Raw genomic sequence first — 21,335 nt, 5'->3', positions numbered from 1 at the left:
GAATAAACACTGTTACAATATTAGTCCTCAGAGATTGCCAAGGTTCTGTTTCCATATTTTGAGAAATCATTGGTAACTTCTAAGGTCTACAATTGCATTTAAGCTTGATAACAGAAAGCTTAGTGCCTGGAAACCCTTTCTGGCTTTTTACTGAAAAAAAGAGAAAGATGGATTTGTAATTTATGGGTTTGAAGATTAGAAACAGTAGTTTATGGAAAGAAGGAAATTATGAAAAAAACTTAAGAGAAGGGATAAAATATAAATGCACTTATAATCTATGCCAAAAATATTGGACAACTCTTTTTTATGATATTTTTTCTTTTCTATTTTTATTTCTCTTCCTGTTTTCTTATATATACATATATTCACTAAAAGGTAAAGGTAAAGGTTCCCCTCGCACATATGTGCTAGTCGTTCCCGACTCTAGGGGGTGGTGCTCATCTCCGTTTCAAAGCCGAAGAGCGAGCGCTGTCCAAAGATGTCTCTATGGTCATGTAGCCAGCATGACTAAATGCCAAAGGTGCATGGAACACTGTTACCTTCCCACCAAAGGTGGTCCCTATTTTTCTACTTGCATTTTTTACGTGCTTCCGAACTGACAGGTTGGCAGAAGCTGGGATAAGTAACGGGAGCTCACCCCATTACGCGGCACTAGAGATACGAACCGCTGAACTGCCAACCTTTTGATTGACAAGCTCAGCATCTTAGCCACTGAGCCACCGTGTTCCCTATATATATATATTCACTGTACTTTATTAAATTCTGTGTTTCTTTTCTAATATTTCCATTAGTTTTATCTTGTTGAAAATATCATCATACAAATTTATACTAGAAAATTAGAAAATGTTAATCTAATGAGGTTCAACTATTGTTGATGGTGCTATAATTTAAAACACATTACTCTCATTTTTGGAAGTATTTATTATTATTTTATTGCTGTAAAATATATAATTGCTCCCATTTTAAAAATGACTGGTGGTGCACCAGAACTTCATTTTTCAAGCTATACAGTTTTTACACTGTATATATTTATAGCAAACTCCTTTTTTCCTCAGCATCCCTCCTAACCATAAATAAGGTGGTTTACAAAGATTTACATAAGAGGCAGAATTCTGAGTTGGTACCCCAAGAAGGGAAGATTGATTGGAAAATGTATATCAATAATATTTTTAAGCTTCTAGATAATGAAGATAAAAATACATTTCTCAAGTAGCTGGGGAAAAATCAGAAGTGAAATAATTGCTTCCTTGATTACTTTGATCAGGAATTGAGAAAAAGTATTTGGATATATGGGCAGATGCTTCTTGGAAAAAAAGATTTGTAAGAAAAGCAGTGTTATTACTACAAGAAGAAGTGAAAATGAAAAACAGATAATATTTTTTGCCAGTTCTAACAGAAATCCTAAAAATCAATGTATTTGCTTAATCTAATATTAAATCAGTTTGTCTACTGACATATGAACTACATATACTGCTTTGGAGAGATGATTACTCTAACAATTAACAATTACATTTTTTAAAGGTATCATTACAGTTTGTCAAAATTCTTCAGCACAAGATCAGAAGATAACTGTTTTACAGAAAGGACTCCTCTGATGAAAGCTTCCACTAAAAGCAATGGGTAAGAGTGTTTTTTTAAATGTGTATCTTACTTGATATTGAGCCCAGAATATATTATTAATGGCTGAAGTCCTAACTTCTTTGAAAGGGGCTCATCCCTATGCTTCTACTGGTATATCATAAATAACCTAAACGTTAGAGAAATAAATGTGAAGTATACCACTTTAAGTTTGCGAAGCAAAGTGAGTTATAAATTACTGGTAGATACACAAATAACTATCAACAAAGCATTGCTGACATTCTCTTTCTTCTATAATAAGACAACTATAATAGAACCCTATATCTTATCAAATAATGGGGAGTTATGTTCTGGTCATGGATCTACAAAGACATTGATCAACAGTAAAAATATATAATCATTTTTGGAAATATATTTGTACTCTTCCTTCTATCTAGCTAAGATATATAAGTTTTCCTTGGAGTTATCCTTGGAAAGCAACTCTTCTTTCTCCTAAAATCTAGGATATTCTGAGATTACTCAGGAGGATTCCTGACCTAGAAATACTTTATTTAGCCATTTCCCCAAGGATGACATGGATAATTTCATGGGATACACTCTTGGTTGACTGATAACAATCAATAGGCTTTAAATGGAGCTTTCTGTAGACCAGATGGTTGAGTGAACCCAACCTAATTCTCAACTCTAGGAAATACTGTAGCGTATTGATTTTCAGTTTATTTTGCTATTTTGATATGTATCATTTTCTTTTTATGATGGCTTTTAGTATGTTTGTACACTGCTCAGAATCACTGTGAATTGGATGGCCATCAAAGGTGAATAAATAAATAAAATAATTGATTAGTCAAGCTTAGCAATATGGTAGTGAGAGAACATCTCCCTGAAACCCCAGAAGTGTAGAATATTTTGATTGAAAGTGCTCTAATGCTGAGGTTTCTCCTGTAATGGAAAAAGTCAGCATTGTTACTTATTGCAAAGTATAAATGGCACATTAAGTTATATTCCTCACAGGTTTAAAGACATATCATGTTCACAAGCAGACATATTCTAAAAAGATTAGCATCCTTAAATTCTGCTGTTTTACAGTAGCCCTAGCTCCCAATGGGACAAATTCGAGAAGATCAGATCATAATTTATACTGATAGCTGTCTCCATGATGTTTTATAGGTTAAGATGTACAGATGTTCACAATACAGATTTCATCACAGATGATGAGTCTTGGGAAAACAGTTCTGCCGAATTTGAGCAGAGGTCTCAGCCAGGAAGTGAAATGACCAGCTTCTCCAGATCTGCTTCCTGCTCAGAAAAATGTGAAATATTGGACAATTTTCATATCAAATTCAATTTATCCAAGATGAGGTATTGTTTTGAGATTTTTTTCTTTACAGCAAATAAATAAAGTAACACTCCTTTGCTAAAACGTGCTATTGATTCAAGCAGAACAGTCCAATGAGATAGATAATAACATCTGATCAGATTTATAGCCATCTTATAATATTACAATTCTGGAATATAACCTCCTTTACCTCCCTAGAACGTACTTTATGTGAAGGAATGCCCTTTTTATTTTAACAATGCTGTTAAAATTTAAGTACGCTTTGGTTGCTGGAAGATTATTGTTTTTATTTCTGTTTAAGTGTTCTTAATTATGCTTTGACTTGTGTTCTCAGTTACATTAGTTTTATAGAGAAAGATGTGTGATAAAGTAAACAAAGAAATAATCCTAGCTATAAATTTAGAAATAAGCCCTACATAGTTTAATGGTGTTTTTTCTCTCTCAACTCTGCTTAGGCCCTTATCTGCATTTGAAAGCATGATCTGATTTAAGGAATCTTTTTAATCTATGGAATCAGTAAAGTAAAAAAACTCTTTGCACACTATCTAACTGGTGACTTCTGTGATTTCTGCATCACATGGTCAACTAAAAATTCATACTGTGACAATTCTGTAACATGTACAAGTTTCAGTCATGTAGATATGGGTTTATTCCCTCTAACCTACCTTGCTAAGAGACACCACAAAAACATATTCCTGTTATGTTGGAAACTATTCAGAGGTAGGTCTTACTGATTTTTTAAAACTTGGAATGGAAAGATGTACCCTAATTAAGTAGATGAAAGGAAAAGAAATAGATTTATATTTTATTTCCAACTAAGTCCCAATACATTTTAAAATGTGTTTGTCCTTGAAAAGCATTGGAAATAAAGTAATGGCACTTTATTTGTTTTCTATAATCTATTGCAAAACATCACTACTAATATGTGTATTTCAGATGATTTAGTGGATGCATAATTCAAACAGATGTGGTTTTATTGTATGATTTCTTACATATATTCATGTGAGAAAGCATGTCTTATCAGTCAATTTTTGCTCTTATTTCGCAATCTACTTCTAGATTTTTTTAGAGCAGTTCCCCAATTCATAAAAGCAGACACATAATTTCATTTCCCACAGATATTTTGTACCAAGTCTGCACTCTCTTTATGCACCACTTTCTAAAAAGATGTAGAGACTTTGGAAAGAGTGCAGAAAAGAGCAACAAAGATAATTAGGGGGCTGGAGGCTAAAATGTATGAAGAATGATTTCAGAAATTGGGTATGTCTAGTGTATGTGTAGTGTAGTGTAGTGTAGATGTGGTGGCTCAGTGGCTAAGACACTGAGCTTGTTGATCGAAAGGTTGTCAGTTCAGCAGTTCGAATCCCTAGTGCCCCATACAGGGTGAGCTCCCGTTACTTGTCCCAGCTTCTGCCAACCTAGCAGTTAGGAAGCATGTAAAAAATGCAAGTAGAAAAATAGGGATCACCTTTGGTGGGAAGGTAACAGCTTTCCGTGCACCTTTGGCGTTTAGTCATGCTGGCCACATGACCATGGAGATGTCTTCGGACAGCGCTGGCTCTTCGGCTTTGAAATGGAGATGAGCACCGCCCCAGAGTCGGGAACGACTAGCACATATGTGCAACGGGAAGCCTTTACCTTTTTAGTGTAGTGAAAAGGGATGACATGATAGCAGTGTTCCAATATGTGAAGGGCTGAAACAAAGAAGAGAGGGTCAACCTATTTTCCAAAGCACCAGAAGGCAAGAGTCAATGGATGGAAACTAATCAAGAAAAGAAGCAACCTAGAACTAAGGACAAATTTCCTAACAATGAGAACAATTAACCAATGGAATGGCTTGCCTTCAGAGGTTGTGGGTGCTCCCTCACTGGAAGCTTTTAAGAAAACACTGGACAGCCACCTGTCTGAAATGGTATAGGTGTCCTCCTTGAGCAGGGCGTTGGACAAGAAGACCTCTCAGGTCCCTTCCAACTCTGTTATTTCCTATTATGTTTTAATAATTCAATCAGTCAATGATCATTTTATTTCTTAAAATGAATTACCCACTTAGCCTCCCCTCCCCACCTCCCGATGCCCATATATGCACATACCATTTACCTAACCAAAATATTAAAGACATAACAAAATATCATATAGTTTAATAAAAGGTTTTATTTCAGCAAAAATATAGCAAATGGCAATATATATTTCTTGCAGATCATTAGTTATTTTGGTTCATTGCCTAGTGCAGCCATGCATCTAGGTTAGGGATGTGGAAATCATTAAATATCCTGTGAGCTTATCTGTCATCCTAGCTCATACTATATTAAAGTGTTCGTAGGCAGAAGGGCACAACTACAGTTGTGTAAACTTGGCACTGTTTTTATGAAGAAAGTCTTAGTGAGGCATGGCAATCTGCTCAGAAATTCACATTTCACGTAGTAGACTCTTTGAAACAACCCATCCATATTTATATTCTGAGACAATAAAGGAATAAAAGAAGAATGTATTATTGTTGGTACTGATGTACTGACTAGTTGGAGTCAGAAAACACAGCAGCAAATATTCCCTGTTGTTAATTACTGTCACATACAACAGCTCAGCTGGCAGCAAGAAGATAGATATAAATTCCTAGAATCAGTATGAAATCATGCCTATTATTTTTCTTTTGCACTCTTCCTTCCTTCCTGACCTTCCCTCTTCTATTTTAATTATGAATATAGGAATACATTAAAAGCTGCCCAGCTTTTCTTTGTTTGTATCATTGTTGTGTAAGCACAGCCCAATATAATTGCCCTGGTTATGCAGAACAGTTGGCAGCTAGTCCTGCATTGTATCCCTGGTGCTGCAGCAGACACACACACTTGATAAATTGTTCCCCAAAATACTTTCATGCAGTCCTGTTGAATAAACATACTGGAGTTTCCAGATGCTGAGGTGGCCTAAATCTGCATAGTTACTGTGAAATAGCTGTGCCATGTGTGATGCAGATCTGAAAAGAAAAAAAAAAAAAACCACCTCATTTTTGGGGGGGGGGGGCAGTCATCAACACGATAGGCAAAAAATAACTGCAAACAAAGCAAGTCCCAAATGGCAAAGGTAAAACTTCAATACAATGAATTCTAGGGTAGATATTTGGATGGCAATTGTTTATAAGACCAGTCTTCATTATGGCTAATTCAACTCATCAGAGCATTTATCTAATATGTTAAAGGATTGCTGGTCAGTGAAAAGAATACTCTTAGGTGTTATAGTTGATTAACAAGTTCCTATCTCCTGATTACTTAGTTGAGTTTATTATTTTAAGGAAGTGCTTTTCTGGACATTTAAATGGTTAGTTTAATGTTTCCTGATTGTTATTGCTATTATGAACAGTCTTTTTCTAGACATCATATTTTAAATTTAAATCTTAATTCAAAAGGTTAAAGCTTGTCTTTGGTTTATGACAGTGATGGCTAACCTTTTCTGGACCGAGTGCCCAGAGTGTGAGCACGCGCGCACGTATGCACGCATGCACGCCCAAACTCCCAAAATGCAAAGCGCATTCCTTTTTTCATAAAAACTATGTAAGTGGTTTCCTATTCTTTCAGGATATTTTTTGACTTCTCCCATCTAGTTCATAGCCCTTAATTCCCTGGTAGTCTCTCATTCAACTATTAACATTTTGCTTCCGAGGCAGACAAAGTTGTGTAGAGGCATTGTCAACTGCAAAAACAAGACATGTCAGATATAATATATGTATTACACGTAGAATAGCCAAATTTCATTTTGTTTCAATCTTTCTCATCATTAGTAAAAAGGACAAAATGTAGACTGCATTGTATAGTCTACTGCTGTTACCCTTGCGTATCCATGATATGGGCAGGAAAACATGAGTTATTTAGCTAATTAGCAGTTAAGTCAAGTATCTCTAAGTGGCTTGCTTGGAGTTTTAAGGGGCTTCTTCCATAATGAGATGGACAGAGTTTACCTATTTGCAAACACTTATCACTGTATGTTATGACTAATCATGCAACAGAAAATAGTGATGCTGAAAGAAAAGTAATTTGCGCAGAAAACTAACCCTATTATAGAAGTGGAGTCAAATTAAAAGAACACAAAGATACTTTTAGAACTAACAGTTTAGAGCTCGCAATGTCTGCGTCATAGAAGGAAAACCGATAAATGCAGAGCCCAATAACTTGGCCCGAAATATTGTCAAGATAAATTAAATGTGTTCTGAGCTTCCAATGATGAATTACTTGTTTGCCACTACAAAAGCAAAGTAGTTGTTTCTCATAAAACTGATATTCAGACAATCCCACCCACAAAGGCAAAACAGTCATTCACATCATACATACATCTCTCTCTTCCCCGCCATAAACTTGAGCAAAACTCACATCGCACATAAATCCAGGCAAAATGTATATTGCATCAGACAGCTCTCCAAAATTCAGGGAAAATATAGCAAAAAGGCAGACAAACTTAGAATCATGTCCTACCCCAAGAAAACTAATGCGCCCATAAAATCCTGATGAAATACCCAATATTCACAATCATATATTTAGGAAAAAGAACAGCATATAATCTCCTCCTTTCTGTGGGCAAAATCGTCAGTATACCAAAATAGAGCATCAATTTAAAGCAACAAAATCATTATGGAAAAACCAAAGCCAAATAACACTTTTGCTTTAGGGTCCACTGATTTTTCTAGTACAGAAGGTTTCCTACTGAGGTTATTTTTCCCTCTGATAATTTACATTTTTTTTCTTCCTGGCATTTTCCTAAAAATATAGTATCTGCTTCCCCCACACAGCTCTTAATTAACCAAGTATTGATGCATTAATTTCAACAGAAATTAGCCCACTAGCTTGTCATCCGAGCCTGATGTTATGGGCTGAGAAAGAGTGACTGGTCCAAAGTCACCCAGCTGGCTTTCATGCCTAAAGTGGGATTAGAACTCACAGTCACCTGGTTTCTAGCCTGGTGCTTTAACCACTGGACCAACTGTCATTTTCATTTTGTAATCTTTAATGAGTTTGATTTTTTGGAAAGGGAAATGATTTTGAGGTATCACAGTGATTAGAGAAATGCCTGGGGTGAGCAGTTCATTGGTACCTATCTCCTTGGGAACTCCATGCAAGGTATTGCAGAATGAGAACAAGAGGTATTTTTATTGACATCAAAAGGTGTGGACAGAATTTGTGTGATGAATAGAATAGAATAGAATAGAATAGAATAGAATAGAATAGAATAGAATAGAATAGAATAGAATAGAATAGAATAGAATAGAATAACAGAGTTGGGAGGGACCTTGGAGGTCTTCTAGTCATCCATGTGTTTTGCAATTTTGTCTCCAGGAAGTTAGAAATGCGAAAGGATTATTTTTGGAAGTTTTAGATAGTTCTGAGTTTAACTGACTGAATCAGTGCATAGAACTTTCTTATATATTTATAGCATAAAACAATTTAAAAACTCATCTGTAGAAATTATGTAATCTTTGTCTAATCAATCACATTTTCTCAGGTCCTCAAACACAGTCCTTGATGACTTCATGACTTATGTTATTTCCTGGTGTTCTTTGTGAATCTTTCTTCTTATTTTACAGATGCTGCTTAAAACTCCTAAAGGTTTCATGCCTTTTTATCTTTGTAGTTATATGCTCTGTGAGTATTCAATTTTGAGAATGATACCTATCCAAAAGCTAAAACTGATAGTATAAGCAAGACCTACAAAATAGCATTGTGGGATGTTTTATTAATAATTCCTGAGCCTGGCTCCAATTTTGAGGAGATCATTGGTAAGGTGCTTTTCAGATTTTGTCCCTTCCTATTTCAATATGGAATAGTGAAAGAAATGTTACTGAACACAAATAGCAATAAAGGAGAAATATTGGTAATAATCTTATTTGCTTATTTGTTTTTTCTTTAATACCAGTAGTATTCCCCTGAACATTCTATTGGAATATAATTTAAAAATAAAAGACTAGAAAGCATAAGAAAACAATGTTTCTGCTCTATTGTAAACTCTGTATTCTCCCCATGCCATTCTGTAATACTAAGAATAGAGCAAAGAGTATATTTTTAAGGCACTACCTGTGCACTTTCGTGGAAAGGATAGGAAAAGTAGCAGTGGCTGGGCAGCAATGAAGTAGATCAGGGACCCCCCACAGCCCCTGGTCTGTGGCCTAGTGCCGGTCTGCACCCCATTCGGAACTGGACCATGGAAGAGGGGGGCATTTTAGGGAATCATGATTAGAAAACATTTGTTCTTTGTAGTTATTTCATCAATAGAAACAAGTTTAGGGAGAGTTTATTTAATAACTTGTTAACTGAAATACAATTATTGGATGTATTCCCAGATTTTGTTTAGTATTCATCCTGAAAACAGAACATCTTGGCAGATGCTGGCTGTTTCACCTGTGGACATTTACAGTATCCTTTACCTTTTTGGAAATCACAACAGCAGAATAGTGTAGACCCAAGTTGCTGATAATAGGCCAATTCAAAAACATGCTTGATATTTAATGGCTTTTATTTTGTTTGCTCAATTAAATATTGACAATGATTTCTTTCTTTAGAGATCCTGATAGTAAGTACTTTTCTGTTTTTAAAACCAATAATTAATATATTTGCAAAACTGTTTTCTAAGATCATGAACCAAGTGGTATTGAAGATCTGATTTCATATCTCTTTTAGCTTCTCCCTGAAATGTTACTTTCAGAAATATAACCATCATAGAGTGCCTAATACCTTTGGATGAAAGCAAATGTTCAGTTTTAAATTAAAATGTACCTTGTGTTTTATATACAGCTATAACTGTCACCCAGCAATGATGCATGGAATGCAGGCTGTCCATTGTGGACTACTCTATGGCATTTCCAACCCGTTCTCTTCCAAATGCATTTTGGGACTTGAAGTCCCATTATTTCTATCAGAACATTGGCTTGGGATACTATATCTGGGAGGCAACAGATTGAGAAAGGCTTTCGGAGAAGTACAATAACTAGTGATCCATGTTAAGAAACATAGGGTCAGATGCTATAAAGAGCATACTTGGCATAGCATTCTATTGACCTGTGATGGATGCTTTTTCATTATTTATTGACTTAGCTTTGTAGTTTGAGTTGTGAATTTCAGAAGAAATTCCAGATGGTGTGAATTCCAGAAAAAAGTTCAGCATAGCAATAAGAGCAACACTTGAATGGAGTGCATAGAACAGAACTGTCATTACAAAGCAGTGAGAGAAGTTAAGTAAAGTGAACTGATACATATCTTGAAGGCTGGGTGAAAACATGGAATAGAATTGGCAGTACATGAAGTAACATGTTCTGCATCTCTGCAATGAACTCATGTCAAGGATGCTGCGTTGCATATCTTTATTTTGGGTTTGGGTTGACAGAAGATGTTTCACAGGGTACTTTATATAAATTGCCCCTCTTTCATCTTGTTTTTCCCTCACTGATTGGTAATGGTAGCCTGCTGTGGTATGAATTGATAAAGGCCTACTGTGCTTCTAACAGATCAAGAATCAAGAAACATCCTCATTTGTAAAAAAATTGTTTTCCTCCTGCTAAAGATTGACTTTTAGGCTGGCCTCTTTCCCTAATCCAGTGAGTCTCCCTTAATTTAAGGATGTTCACACACACACACACACACACACACACACACACACACACACACTATATGCACATATTGGCATATACACACATTTTGATGGGATTTTAGAAGCACTAAGGAGTTTATTTCCCCTGGCTTTGGATGGTTGGTTGGGAAAATAACTAAAGTGGAGAGTGTGAATGTTGTGCATGAACTTCATGTGAAGGTTATCTCAGAGATCTTGCTGATAGATATTTGCTGAACTCCTCTCCTCTCCTCTCCTCTCCTCCCTTCCCTTTCCCTCCCCCTCCCCCTCCCCCTCCCCCTTCCCTAGTACTGTAAAAGTTGATAAAATATTTTAAGAGTGATGAATCTGACAGCTTCAAATGTTCTTGTTTCCTCTTCTTCTTTACTCTTTATTATTTTACCTTGCTTGACTATTTCTCTAATGTACAATTGATGTCCTGCTAAGATGGATTGGCTGTTATTGTTAGATATTAAACCAGAGAAATTATACCCTTCCTAATATCATCAACCCCTTCACCATGCTGTAACTAATGGGCATTTTTCATGTCTATTAAGATTTGCTCTTAAACTTTATTGATGTGTTTGCTCACACTGGCAAAGATTCAAATTAAATAGCTTTAGTGTAACATTCCAAAACAGTAAGGTTGCTGTTCCTTTTCCTTGGTGATTTTATTGACTGAAAAGATCAAAAGCTTGACAATGGAAAGCATTTGTAGAGACAGTCTTTTGTTCAAGACCAGAAGTTTTTGCTAGGCATATTATTTGAAAAGAATTTTCAGATGTCTATATCTAAGGAGTTGGACAGTTCCTAATATAACTTGGGACAATTCCATTTTTGTGTTGTGATGGAAGATAAAGAAAAAACATGAAGATAATGAAAACAGTTTGAGTTACATTGGGTGCTTCCCACAGCAGGAATGCCAGTTATATCAACAACCAGCTTCCATCTAACACCAAGTCCAAGGAACATGAGCAAGGTATCTAAGAAGCTATGGGAAAGGGAGAAATCAACTTCCTTAAGTGCTTATTTAGCAAATTTAAAGAAAAGGAGTAGAGATGATATCATACATTCAAGTATTTGAGGGGCTGCCACAAAGAAGAAGGGGTCAACTTATTTTCCAAAGCACTAGAGAGCAGCACAGTGAACAATGAATGGAAACTAATCAAGGAGAGAAGCAACCTGGAATTAAGGAGAAACTTCCTAACAGTGAGGACAATTAACCAATGGAACAGCTTGCCTTCAGAAGCTTGGGTGCTTCATCACTGGAGGTTTGTAAGAAGAGATTGAACAGCTACTTGTCTGAAGTGGTTTAGAGTCTCCTGCTTGAGTATGGGGTTGGACTAGAAGACCTCCAAGATCCATTCCAGCTCTATTCTGACTTAAAAGTGGCCTCTTTCTACAGTAAAATCAAGATTCTTATCAAGCCAAACTATGTTAAGTATCTGGAAAGCTTCTGGGTTTGAACTGGGGAGGTTGACAAAAACATTAAGATGGTAGCTGATCTCTGTAAAATACTGTTACTTAGTTAGGATACCTGACTAGTTAAAATTATCTCTGACAGCATTCCAGCAATATGAAGGATCAGTATCTGAGAAATATTTCTGGGAAATTACCTTCATTCCCCTCCACACCTTTAATTGGATAAATTTTGATATTTTATTGTTTATGGTTACCAAACAAACTATCCTAGTTTTCATAGATTTAAAATCATCACTAGTATCACAAGCTTTGGGTAAATGGATTAAATGTCTCTTACCCCAATGAAACAAACAACTTGGATTGTTTTAAATTACTTTCTCTACTTTGTCATTCATTACTACACTTTCCTTCATGCTGTGTTCCTAATAACTTCAGCTGTATGCAGAATTATAATGTGTAATACAGACAAATGGAGGACAAAGAGCTGAAATAATCAAATTGTCATTTTACAGATTCTATTGGAGAAAACTGCCCTTTGTTTTTCCACTTATGGAAGACTAGTGAGAAATATTTTATTATTACTGAATATGCTTCCTATAGATAAATATCAGTCTACTTACCAAAGAATCTCAGTGAAAAACATATCCTCCTCTATAAATGCAGAATCAACCTATACAGAAGTTCTTTTTGCTGAGTGTATGAAGATGAGATGTAGAATTATGTCTGCTTGTCCATTAAATTGATATCCAGGTAAAAATGGAATCTATGCACATTTATACTTAAATACACAAATTTCTGCGTAGGGAAATATATTCAAGAAATCCTTTTATAGAATTGTATTGCAGATACATTGAGAGAAATGCAGCCTTTAGTGACATTATTCAATTGAATTGAACATTTATATCCATAAACATTATGACTAGCCTTCTAAATATCTACAATTTGGGAGACATTCCACTCCATCTCACCTCTACTAATGTAATGTAATGAAGGCTGAAAAACATTGGCTCAATTGCATGGAATCACAGATAAAAACCTGTATGAGACTTTCCAATAAACATGTGATACCTGAAGGGAGAGAAAATCATGTATTATTCTCCCTTTTTATACTCCTTTCCTTCATCCATTGAAGGGCTAAATGGCATTAAAATATCCCGGCATTGCTGTAAAAGTCTACAGAAAAATACAAAATGCAAAAGCACAATCCCATTAGAGTATCAGTCTTCATACTCTGAAACACAAATTTTGAAGACATAATTATAATTCAGTATGTCAGTGAGCACTTTCACACATAAGCATCACATTTGCTGATCTTTAAAGGCTTCACATGGTGCAGTTTTGAAAGTTGCCAAGAACTTCCTCATTTGAATAACTCTTTTGAGGGTTGCTTCAATGTTAGAAAATCTTCTGTCACATATTTTGACTGGGTAGCCAATGCAAATTGTTTGTATAGACTTGGCAGGTCAAAAGTTTACTTAAGGAGTGAATTATAACTTAATGATTATGCCATCTACCTCTCCTGGTTTGTAACATTATGTATTCAGAGAGAGAAGGGAATTTCCATAGTACCGTGTTTTCCCCAAAATAAGACCTATCCTGAAAATAAGCCCTTGTGAAGGGGGGTGGGCATGGCTGAAGGGTGGGTGTGGCTGAAGGGGGTGGGTGTGGCCAACACAAAGCGAGTTTCTGGCAGTAGCCGCAGGCAAGCAGAGGGATGGAGTGAGCGGGCATGACAGATGTTTAAATTGCTCAAACAGGTTAGACCCAAGGGTAGAAAATAAAACACTGCAAAAAAAAAAGTAACTAAAGGGAAGGTGTTCTACTTCACTTCTGGGTATACTGATTCAGAAGCCCACATAATTGAAGGCCTGAGTCAAAGCTGTAACACCCCCCCCACCAGCCGAGGAAGGGGCAATGAAGCTAGAGGAGAAAACTTATTTTCCCCCCCCCCATCCTCCAGACTGGGAACAGCCAACAATCACCCACCCAACTACATGTCCCTTCACAAACGGGAGCAGTGATCCCTGAGGTGGTGCTTAGCATGATGGCTCCTTCCCTTCCCTGATAACCTCATAGAGGCTTGGCCACTTCCAGCCCCACCAATATGACTCCAGTGGCCAGGTCTGTGCATGAGAGGGTGGCATGGTGCAACTTGGCATAGTGGCGGGATCAGCAATGTGGGTAAAGTGCCGCCCTGACCTTGACTTGGACCTGACTCTGCCCATTAATTGCAGCCCCGTGGATTGGCTGAACCAACGAGGACCAGGAGCTGCCTCTCATTCCATCTCTCCGTAAACCTGGAGATGTTTCTGGCACCAGGCAACCTCGCAGCCAAGGGCCTCTCTCTTCCACAGCTCACCTTGTGGCTCTGGCCCATGGTTTGCCCACCACCAGGCCAGGGGCTCGGGTCTTGCTCAGGCTGCTGCTACCATACAACAAGACAGAAGGCTGTGTGTTGAGTCGGGATTGTCTGTTCCCCCAGTGCCTCTGCCTGGCTGCTAGGTCGGTTGCACCTGCTGCTGCTAGCCTTGTGGGGAGAGTTGGCCCAGATCTATGACCGCTGGAGCACCTCCCCTGCTGTTGGCCTGCCAGGGTCCCTTTGCCAGTGGTCTCCAGTGGAGCCAGGCCTCCTTGCCTGCTGTTGCCTTCAGGCTGTGCCCATCCCATGCCTATGTGGTTTCGGCAGGCAGGAGCTCCACGGAGGACTTGCAGTGAGATAGACGGACAGAGGAGGGAGGAGGAGATCATGCCTTCCTCCTTTGCACTCCAGAACACCATCTTTCCTGGCTGCCATGCCCCCACCTGTACCTCTGCACTGGGAAGATGAACAAGATGTGCAACTCAATGCTATGCCATGCAACACAAGCAAGCCAGGCATGGCAACTAGAGGCCTTGGAAATCTGCTGCAGGAGCAACCCAGCCAAGAGCAGGTGGGTGAAGATCCTCTGCAAGGCCAGCAGCAGCAGGTGCCGCTGCTGGTACCAGATGGGGGTTGGTTGGCGGACGCTGCGGTAGCCTTCAGACTTGCAATCCTGCGTGGGGAAGGGGGAGGTTTGCTCTGGAGCTGTGTCAAAGCATTGCACCCAGTGGCCTCTGTCCCAGAGATCCCACCCCCTCCATCCAGGATCATCCCTGGAGCCAAGAGGGTCGGGGTGGGCTGCTTTGCATGGCTTGCATTGCCCGGCATACTGGTAGCATTGAGTTGCATAACTTGCTCGCCTTTCCAGCACAGGGGTGCAGGCTGGGTACTCAAGGAAGATGGGGTTTTGGGACACAAAGGAAAGGGTGATCTCCCCCTCTCTCCTCTGTCCATCTGTCCCACTGCAGGGCTGCCATGGAGCTCCTGCCTGCCAAATCCACATAGGCCAGGGGAGAGGCGGAGCCTGAAGGCGATGGCAGATGAGGTGGCATGGTTCCACTGGTGACTGCTGATGAAGGGCTGTGGCAGGCTGGCAGTGGGGGGAGGTACTCTGGAGATCATAGATCTGGGCCGACTTGCCCTGTGCAAGGAAGGAGCAGCCCAGGAGGGTGGCCAAGAGTAGCATGGCCAGGAGGGTGAAGAGCCCCATGAGGCCAGCAGGTGCAGCTGGCCCAGCAGCAGGAGAGAGGCATGGGGGGGAGGGGGAGGTGATCCCGGCGCACTCCATGACCTTCTGCCTTGTCGTAGCAGCAGCCTGAGCAAGACCCGAGCTCCAGTGTGCCAGCAGCAGCAGGGCCAGCAGACAGGGCTGCGGGCAAGCAGATAATGAGATGGAGAGGGCCAGCTCGGCAGTAGCAGCACTCCCACTCCCGTCAGTCCCTGCACTTGCTGCCTCCTGTACATGAAAAAAATAAGGCATCCCCCCAAAATAAACCCACTGCTTATTTTGGAGCCCAAAAGAAAATAAGGCTGGGTCTTATTTTCAGGAAAACATGGTATATATGTGTGCTATTCTAAGAGAAGAAGCTGATTGGTTTTGGAATGGTTTTGATAGTGTACTGTTGTTTTTTCTCTCTCTCTTTTTATCAACTGTTGCTACTTCCAGCTTTCACTTTTTACTTTCTGTATTTTTTTTTTTATTACACTTCATTCCCATAAGGGTTTCTATATTTGCTGTTACATAGCTTTGGTGCTGGCTCTATAGTTTACATATATATTTTAATTTCATCTGTTTTAGTATTGATAGCAAGGAAAAAGTTGGTCATAAATTAAAATCCCCATTTTAGTGTAACCAATCCATGGCATGCAAATTGGAGCTGGAAACAATGGGGTGGTGCAGAGCTTGCATTCTCATGACCCTCTGGTTGAAATTTTATTTCTAAAAGTCATCCTCCACCTTGGATGACTACAGACCTTTGTACTGCCATTCTAATATGGTATTTTTTTAAATATATATTCAAAGGGTTTTCATCTTATGTGCCATTTCCTTTGGGGCTACTAGATTATTTTTAGGGGTTTTGTATAACGATTAGCATACTGTGATCCTAAATTCATGCTTCAACAAGTTTTGCTGACATTTTAAAAAGAATTTGCTGAAGTTGTTGTAATTGGATTTCTTGCTTTTGTCTTCCACTTTCAAAATTAAAAAATGGATTCATTTATAGCTTATCATCCCAACTGCCTCATCCTGTTTCCCTAAGTATTAGGTTCCTCTAATACTTCAATACTCCTCTAATAGTTCAAAGAACAGAATAACAAAATACAGAAAGTATAACAGAAAAGCAAGAAAATAGCAAGAAATAATAAAACACTTTACAAAAAAGTCCAAAAAAGTGCTACAAATTATGAAATAAACCAGCAACCAAAATTCAAACTAGCAGATCATAGAGAAGTATGTGATTTATTTCTAGCTTGGTGATTCATATTACCTGCACAAGATGCTTACTTGGAAATTAGTTCTTGACTTTTTCTGAATGTGTGGAAAAGTCTCTTGATATGTTGAAAATTGTTGAATTGTTGAATCTTGAAAAGATTAAAGACAGACAAATAGATAAGCAAGAAAATTAAGTAATAGTTAAAGAGATGATTAATGGATAGATTTTAAAGGTAAAGTCTCCTCTGTGTCAAACTCATCTTCTGGTGATTTATACCAGAAGTCAAAATATCTCTGAGTCAAACTCAGAGGTATACCAGAAGTATAGCATTTATACCAGAAGTATAACATTTATACCAGAAGTTTAGCATTTATATCAGAAGTATAACATTTATACCAGGTCAAAATAGCTCTGAGTCAAACTCATCTTTTGGACATATTTATACAGTTTTCTTAGCAACAGGATAGAAGTGGTTCTGACAGATAAATTTATCAGATTTGATTGCTCCCACATCCAATAATTTTGAATCTGAGGTACTTCCCATAGCTTCTCTAAAAAATGCTGAGAATATTGATGTTTTATCAAAACAGAACCACTTGGCTCTCTCACCTATCTGTACCTGCCAGATTGATTGAATAAATTCAGTTTGGCCATGTCTGAAGGGGCCATGCTGAATTGTATCTGTCTGTGTATGAAAGCTGTGCTGGTAATTAGAGACATGTTTGAACAAAAAAGAATTAAAACTCAGACTTTTGTGAGACAATCACTGAAAGCCCTTTGTTTCAATGGACCAAACTTTGCCATCTATGTTCTTGTCTTCTTATGGAGAAATTCTGGACATTGGGTAATTTTGAATTTATAAAAATGGAGCAAATGAAATGAATATCTGAAATATATACCAGTATATGAAAAAGCTACACACATTATGGTAATTTTTTCAGGAGTTGAAGACAAACAAAAGGAGATGACGAATTGGGGTTTCTTCTGCTCAATTGAAGGAACTGAAATATGAAGAAAATGATTAGAGAATGAGAAAGAAATATTAAGGAAATAATCCACAATGACAATATTGTATTTGAGGAAAGAAAGATCAGGAAAGTAAGAGGAAAAAATATCAGAAATAAATGGGGAATGAGCACAAGGGTCTTCAGGAATATATATGTCAAAATGTTAAGATAGCCCCTAGATGGATATCCCAGGGAGCAAATAATCCAAGACTTTAGTTCTAGGTCTATTTTAAGCCATTAAAACAACATAGGTAAAGGTAAAGGTTCCCCTCACACCAGTGGTGGGTTTCAAATTTTTTTACTACCGGTTCTGTGGGTGTGGCTTGGTGGGCGTGGCATGGCTTGGTGGGAATCGCAGGGGAAGGATACTGTAAAATCTCCATTCTCTCCCCACTCCAGGGGAAGGATACTGTAAAATCTCCATTCCCACCCCACTCCAGGGAAAGGATACTGCAAAATCTCCATTTCCTCCCAATCAGCTGGGACTTGGGAGGCAGAGAATAGATGTGGTTGGGGCCAGTCAGAATTTTTACTACTGGTTCTCTGAACTACTCAAAATTTCCACTACCGGTTCTCCAGAACTGGTCAGAACCTGCTGAAACCCACTTCTGCCTCACACATATGAGCTAGTCGTTCCCGACTCTAGGGAGCGGTGCTCATCTCCTTTTCAAAGCTGAAGAGTCAGCACTGTCCGAAGACATCTCCATGGTCATGTGGCTGGCATGACTAAACGCCAAAGGCACACGGAACGCTGTTACCTTCCCACCAAAGGTTGTTCCTATTTTTCTACTTGCATTTTTATGTGCTTTCGAACTGCTAGGTTGGCAAAAGCTGGGTCAAGTAACGGGAGTTCACCCTGTTACGTGGCACTAGGGATTCGAACCACTGAATTGCCGACCTTTCTGATGGAGAAGCTCAGCGTTTTAGCTACTGAGCTACTGAGTCCCTCTAAAAGCAACATATTGAATATTAAATTCAATTGCTAAGAAGCTAGCTAAAGATCCTGTTGCTCTGTTCAGTAGGTCAATTGCATTTCTTGTCTGAACTGACACACAACCATAAGCATTCTGGTTAAGTGTTTCAAATGAAGCTGTAACAATTACACATTGGCCACTTTGTTCTATATTAATATATTGTGAAATGAGTTCCATTTTTTCTTCAATAATTTGAAGAATTTTTATAATGGCTTCTGAATATGCTATTTGTGTAATTACAGAGTATATTTTAGCCATATTGTGAACAAGGAAGCAGCTATAATTATGTGCACCTGAAGCTTCTTGTGGATACAAATTATGGCTATATTGTAAAATTGGCTACAGGCTGTCAAAGTATTTTGGGTTGCTAGGTTAATTAATACAGGTCAGCAAACCTTTTGAACTACAATTCAAAGAGTCAAGATCTGAAGCACACTGTATACAAATCAACCTGGAAATTATAGCAGTCATTTAAAACTTCAATATTTTAAAAGTTGCAGACAATTATAGGAAACAAATGTATAATATTCTTACTATGTTTGTGTAGCAATATTATATGTCTATTTTTATAGACAGTTGAAGGCAGTGTAATGTCTGGTCTATTTGGAAAGCATATACATTATAACAATAGTGACGATTTTTAAAAAATGAATTTATAGGATGTCTAGATCTTTAAAAAACAATTCTGATTTTTAAGATGTCTCTGTCGTATAAGATACATGGATGGAAAGAAGATTGGTTTTTGAAAATCTAGACCTAGATCTAGAGTTAGATCTACTGTAAATAGAGATTCTACAAGTGCATCTCTCTCTCCCCCGTCTTTTCCACCCATATCTCTTTATATCTCTATATCATCTCTCTACTGTATATCTATAAGGATTGTGATTGATGGTGTATCATCTTTATCAATTTTTGATGCCACCTTTTGCTGCATAACTTTTTGATGTATTGTACCAGGTTGCATATGAATCTGACCATAGTATGGGAAGTTGCCATATCAACACCCAGTATCTTTTCAGTATGTTATATTGAAACTACTTGGGAACTTTGGGAAACAACCCAGCAACTTCTGTGTGCCAGAAGATATATACAAGAATGATGAAAATACCAATGTTGTCAAGAAATACTTGGGAGACTCATAACAACATATGGTTCTGTATGTGCTATCCCATTTTTTTGGCCATGAAGAAGAACCTAACATGTTGTCCAAAGTATTCCATGAGTATGCAGGGTAGGAAAAATGGAATTTAGAGGCAGAATATTTTTTGATATTTATCATAGCCCCATCTTCTCCATCTGCAGTGAGGTCTTTGTGAGACGGTCTTTGTTTCTAAGCTAAGTCTCTCCCTCCAATGATTTCCTGATATCAAGGGAATCTAGATCTTTCAATCTTATAAGTAACAATGAGGAAGAAGGAAGACAAACCACATTTTCTCCTGAGGAGGTTTCTTTCTTTTTTCTCTTTCCTTTTTATCAATGGTTACTTCCATTCATCACAGATGAGTTAATAAAATTTTAGGCAGAATGATCTTCAAAGAGACATGTTCTTTAAATCTCTGAAATAGGAGTTTCCTGTTTTTGAATTAATTATATTAACTATATAAAGTTACAGAAAGAGTAAAAAATCAGATCACATTAGAATGTGGAAAAGGGATGATACCATGATTAGTTTTTTATGGTGGCATCACAAAATTTATAACTTAGAAAACCATAGGTCTTTCATTTGTAGAAAAATGTGGAGTCCTTAACTGTCTTTCTATCAGCTGGGAACTTTAGCAGTTTCAGTGATTCTGCTCTTTTAAAGGTAGAACTGGGAGGGCCCTTTGTAACCGAGCGACAACCAAAAGACTATATTGTAGTTCAAATTGGACAAATAGAAGACACCAGTCCTAAAAGGAGACGTCAACAGCAAGTAAGACTTTAAAAATTCGAATCTCTTCCCCCCCCCCCGCTTACAGATCTGCTCATAGTCCTATCAGGCAATACAGTGGTGGAATTCATATTTTTTTTACTACTGGTTTTGTGGGTGTGACCTGGTGGATGTGGCTTGGTGGGCATGGCAGGGGAAGGATACTGCAAAATCTCCATTCCCACCCCACTCCAGGAGAAGGATACTGAAAAATCCCCATTCCTTCCCCACTCCTGGGGGAAGGATATTGCAAAATCTCCATTCTCACCCCACTCTGGGGCCAGCCAGAGGTGGTATATGCCAGTTCTCTGAACTACTCAAAATTTCCGCTACCGGTTCTCTAGAACCTTCTGAATAGCACCACTGAGGCAATATGGGAAGAATCGAAAGTCCTATGGATCTTGAAAGAAAGATGCAGAAGATTCTAGAGACTAAAGCAGATTTCAACATGAAAATTGTATTAACAAGGCAAATGGGCCAAGAATGTTTATTTGTGTGCCATGTCATCTTAATTATTTCTAACTGGTTATCAGGTATAGGAGTAGAGGCCTGCAGTTTAAAAGGATTTGATAACATTTACACCTCTTCTTTCTAGCATATTAAAAGTTGGCATGGCATATATGGAAACTTTGCCATTTCATTAGTAAACAAAGACATTAGAACAGGTCTGGATGATGGAACATTGAAAACATAGTGTTCAATGTTTGAATTTATAAGGTTAATTGCTCAGTTTA

The 21,335-nt window shown here is 38.1% G+C and overlaps 1 protein-coding gene across 1 annotated transcript in view; it reads left to right on the top strand.

Moving 5' to 3' along the window:
- OCA2 (OCA2 melanosomal transmembrane protein) overlaps positions 1-21,335 on the top strand; it is a 185,898-nt gene that overhangs the window by 17,444 nt on the left and 147,119 nt on the right. Inside the window, exons 2-6 of the mRNA XM_070943323.1 lie at positions 1,522-1,620; positions 2,746-2,937; positions 8,481-8,538; positions 9,234-9,306; positions 20,456-20,604. Coding sequence (XP_070799424.1) covers positions 1,522-1,620; positions 2,746-2,937; positions 8,481-8,538; positions 9,234-9,306; positions 20,456-20,604 — 571 coding nt within the window. The remainder of the gene's footprint in view (positions 1-1,521; positions 1,621-2,745; positions 2,938-8,480; positions 8,539-9,233; positions 9,307-20,455; positions 20,605-21,335) is intronic.

The sequence above is a fragment of the Pituophis catenifer genome, unplaced genomic scaffold, assembly GCF_029215685.1.
Source record: "Pituophis catenifer annectens isolate HBS135680 unplaced genomic scaffold, rPitCat1.0.hap2 SCAF_4, whole genome shotgun sequence".
Classification (NCBI taxonomy): domain Eukaryota; kingdom Metazoa; phylum Chordata; class Lepidosauria; order Squamata; family Colubridae; genus Pituophis; species Pituophis catenifer.
Note: the sequence above shows the minus strand (reverse complement) of the source record. Positions and strands in the feature narration are given on the sequence as shown.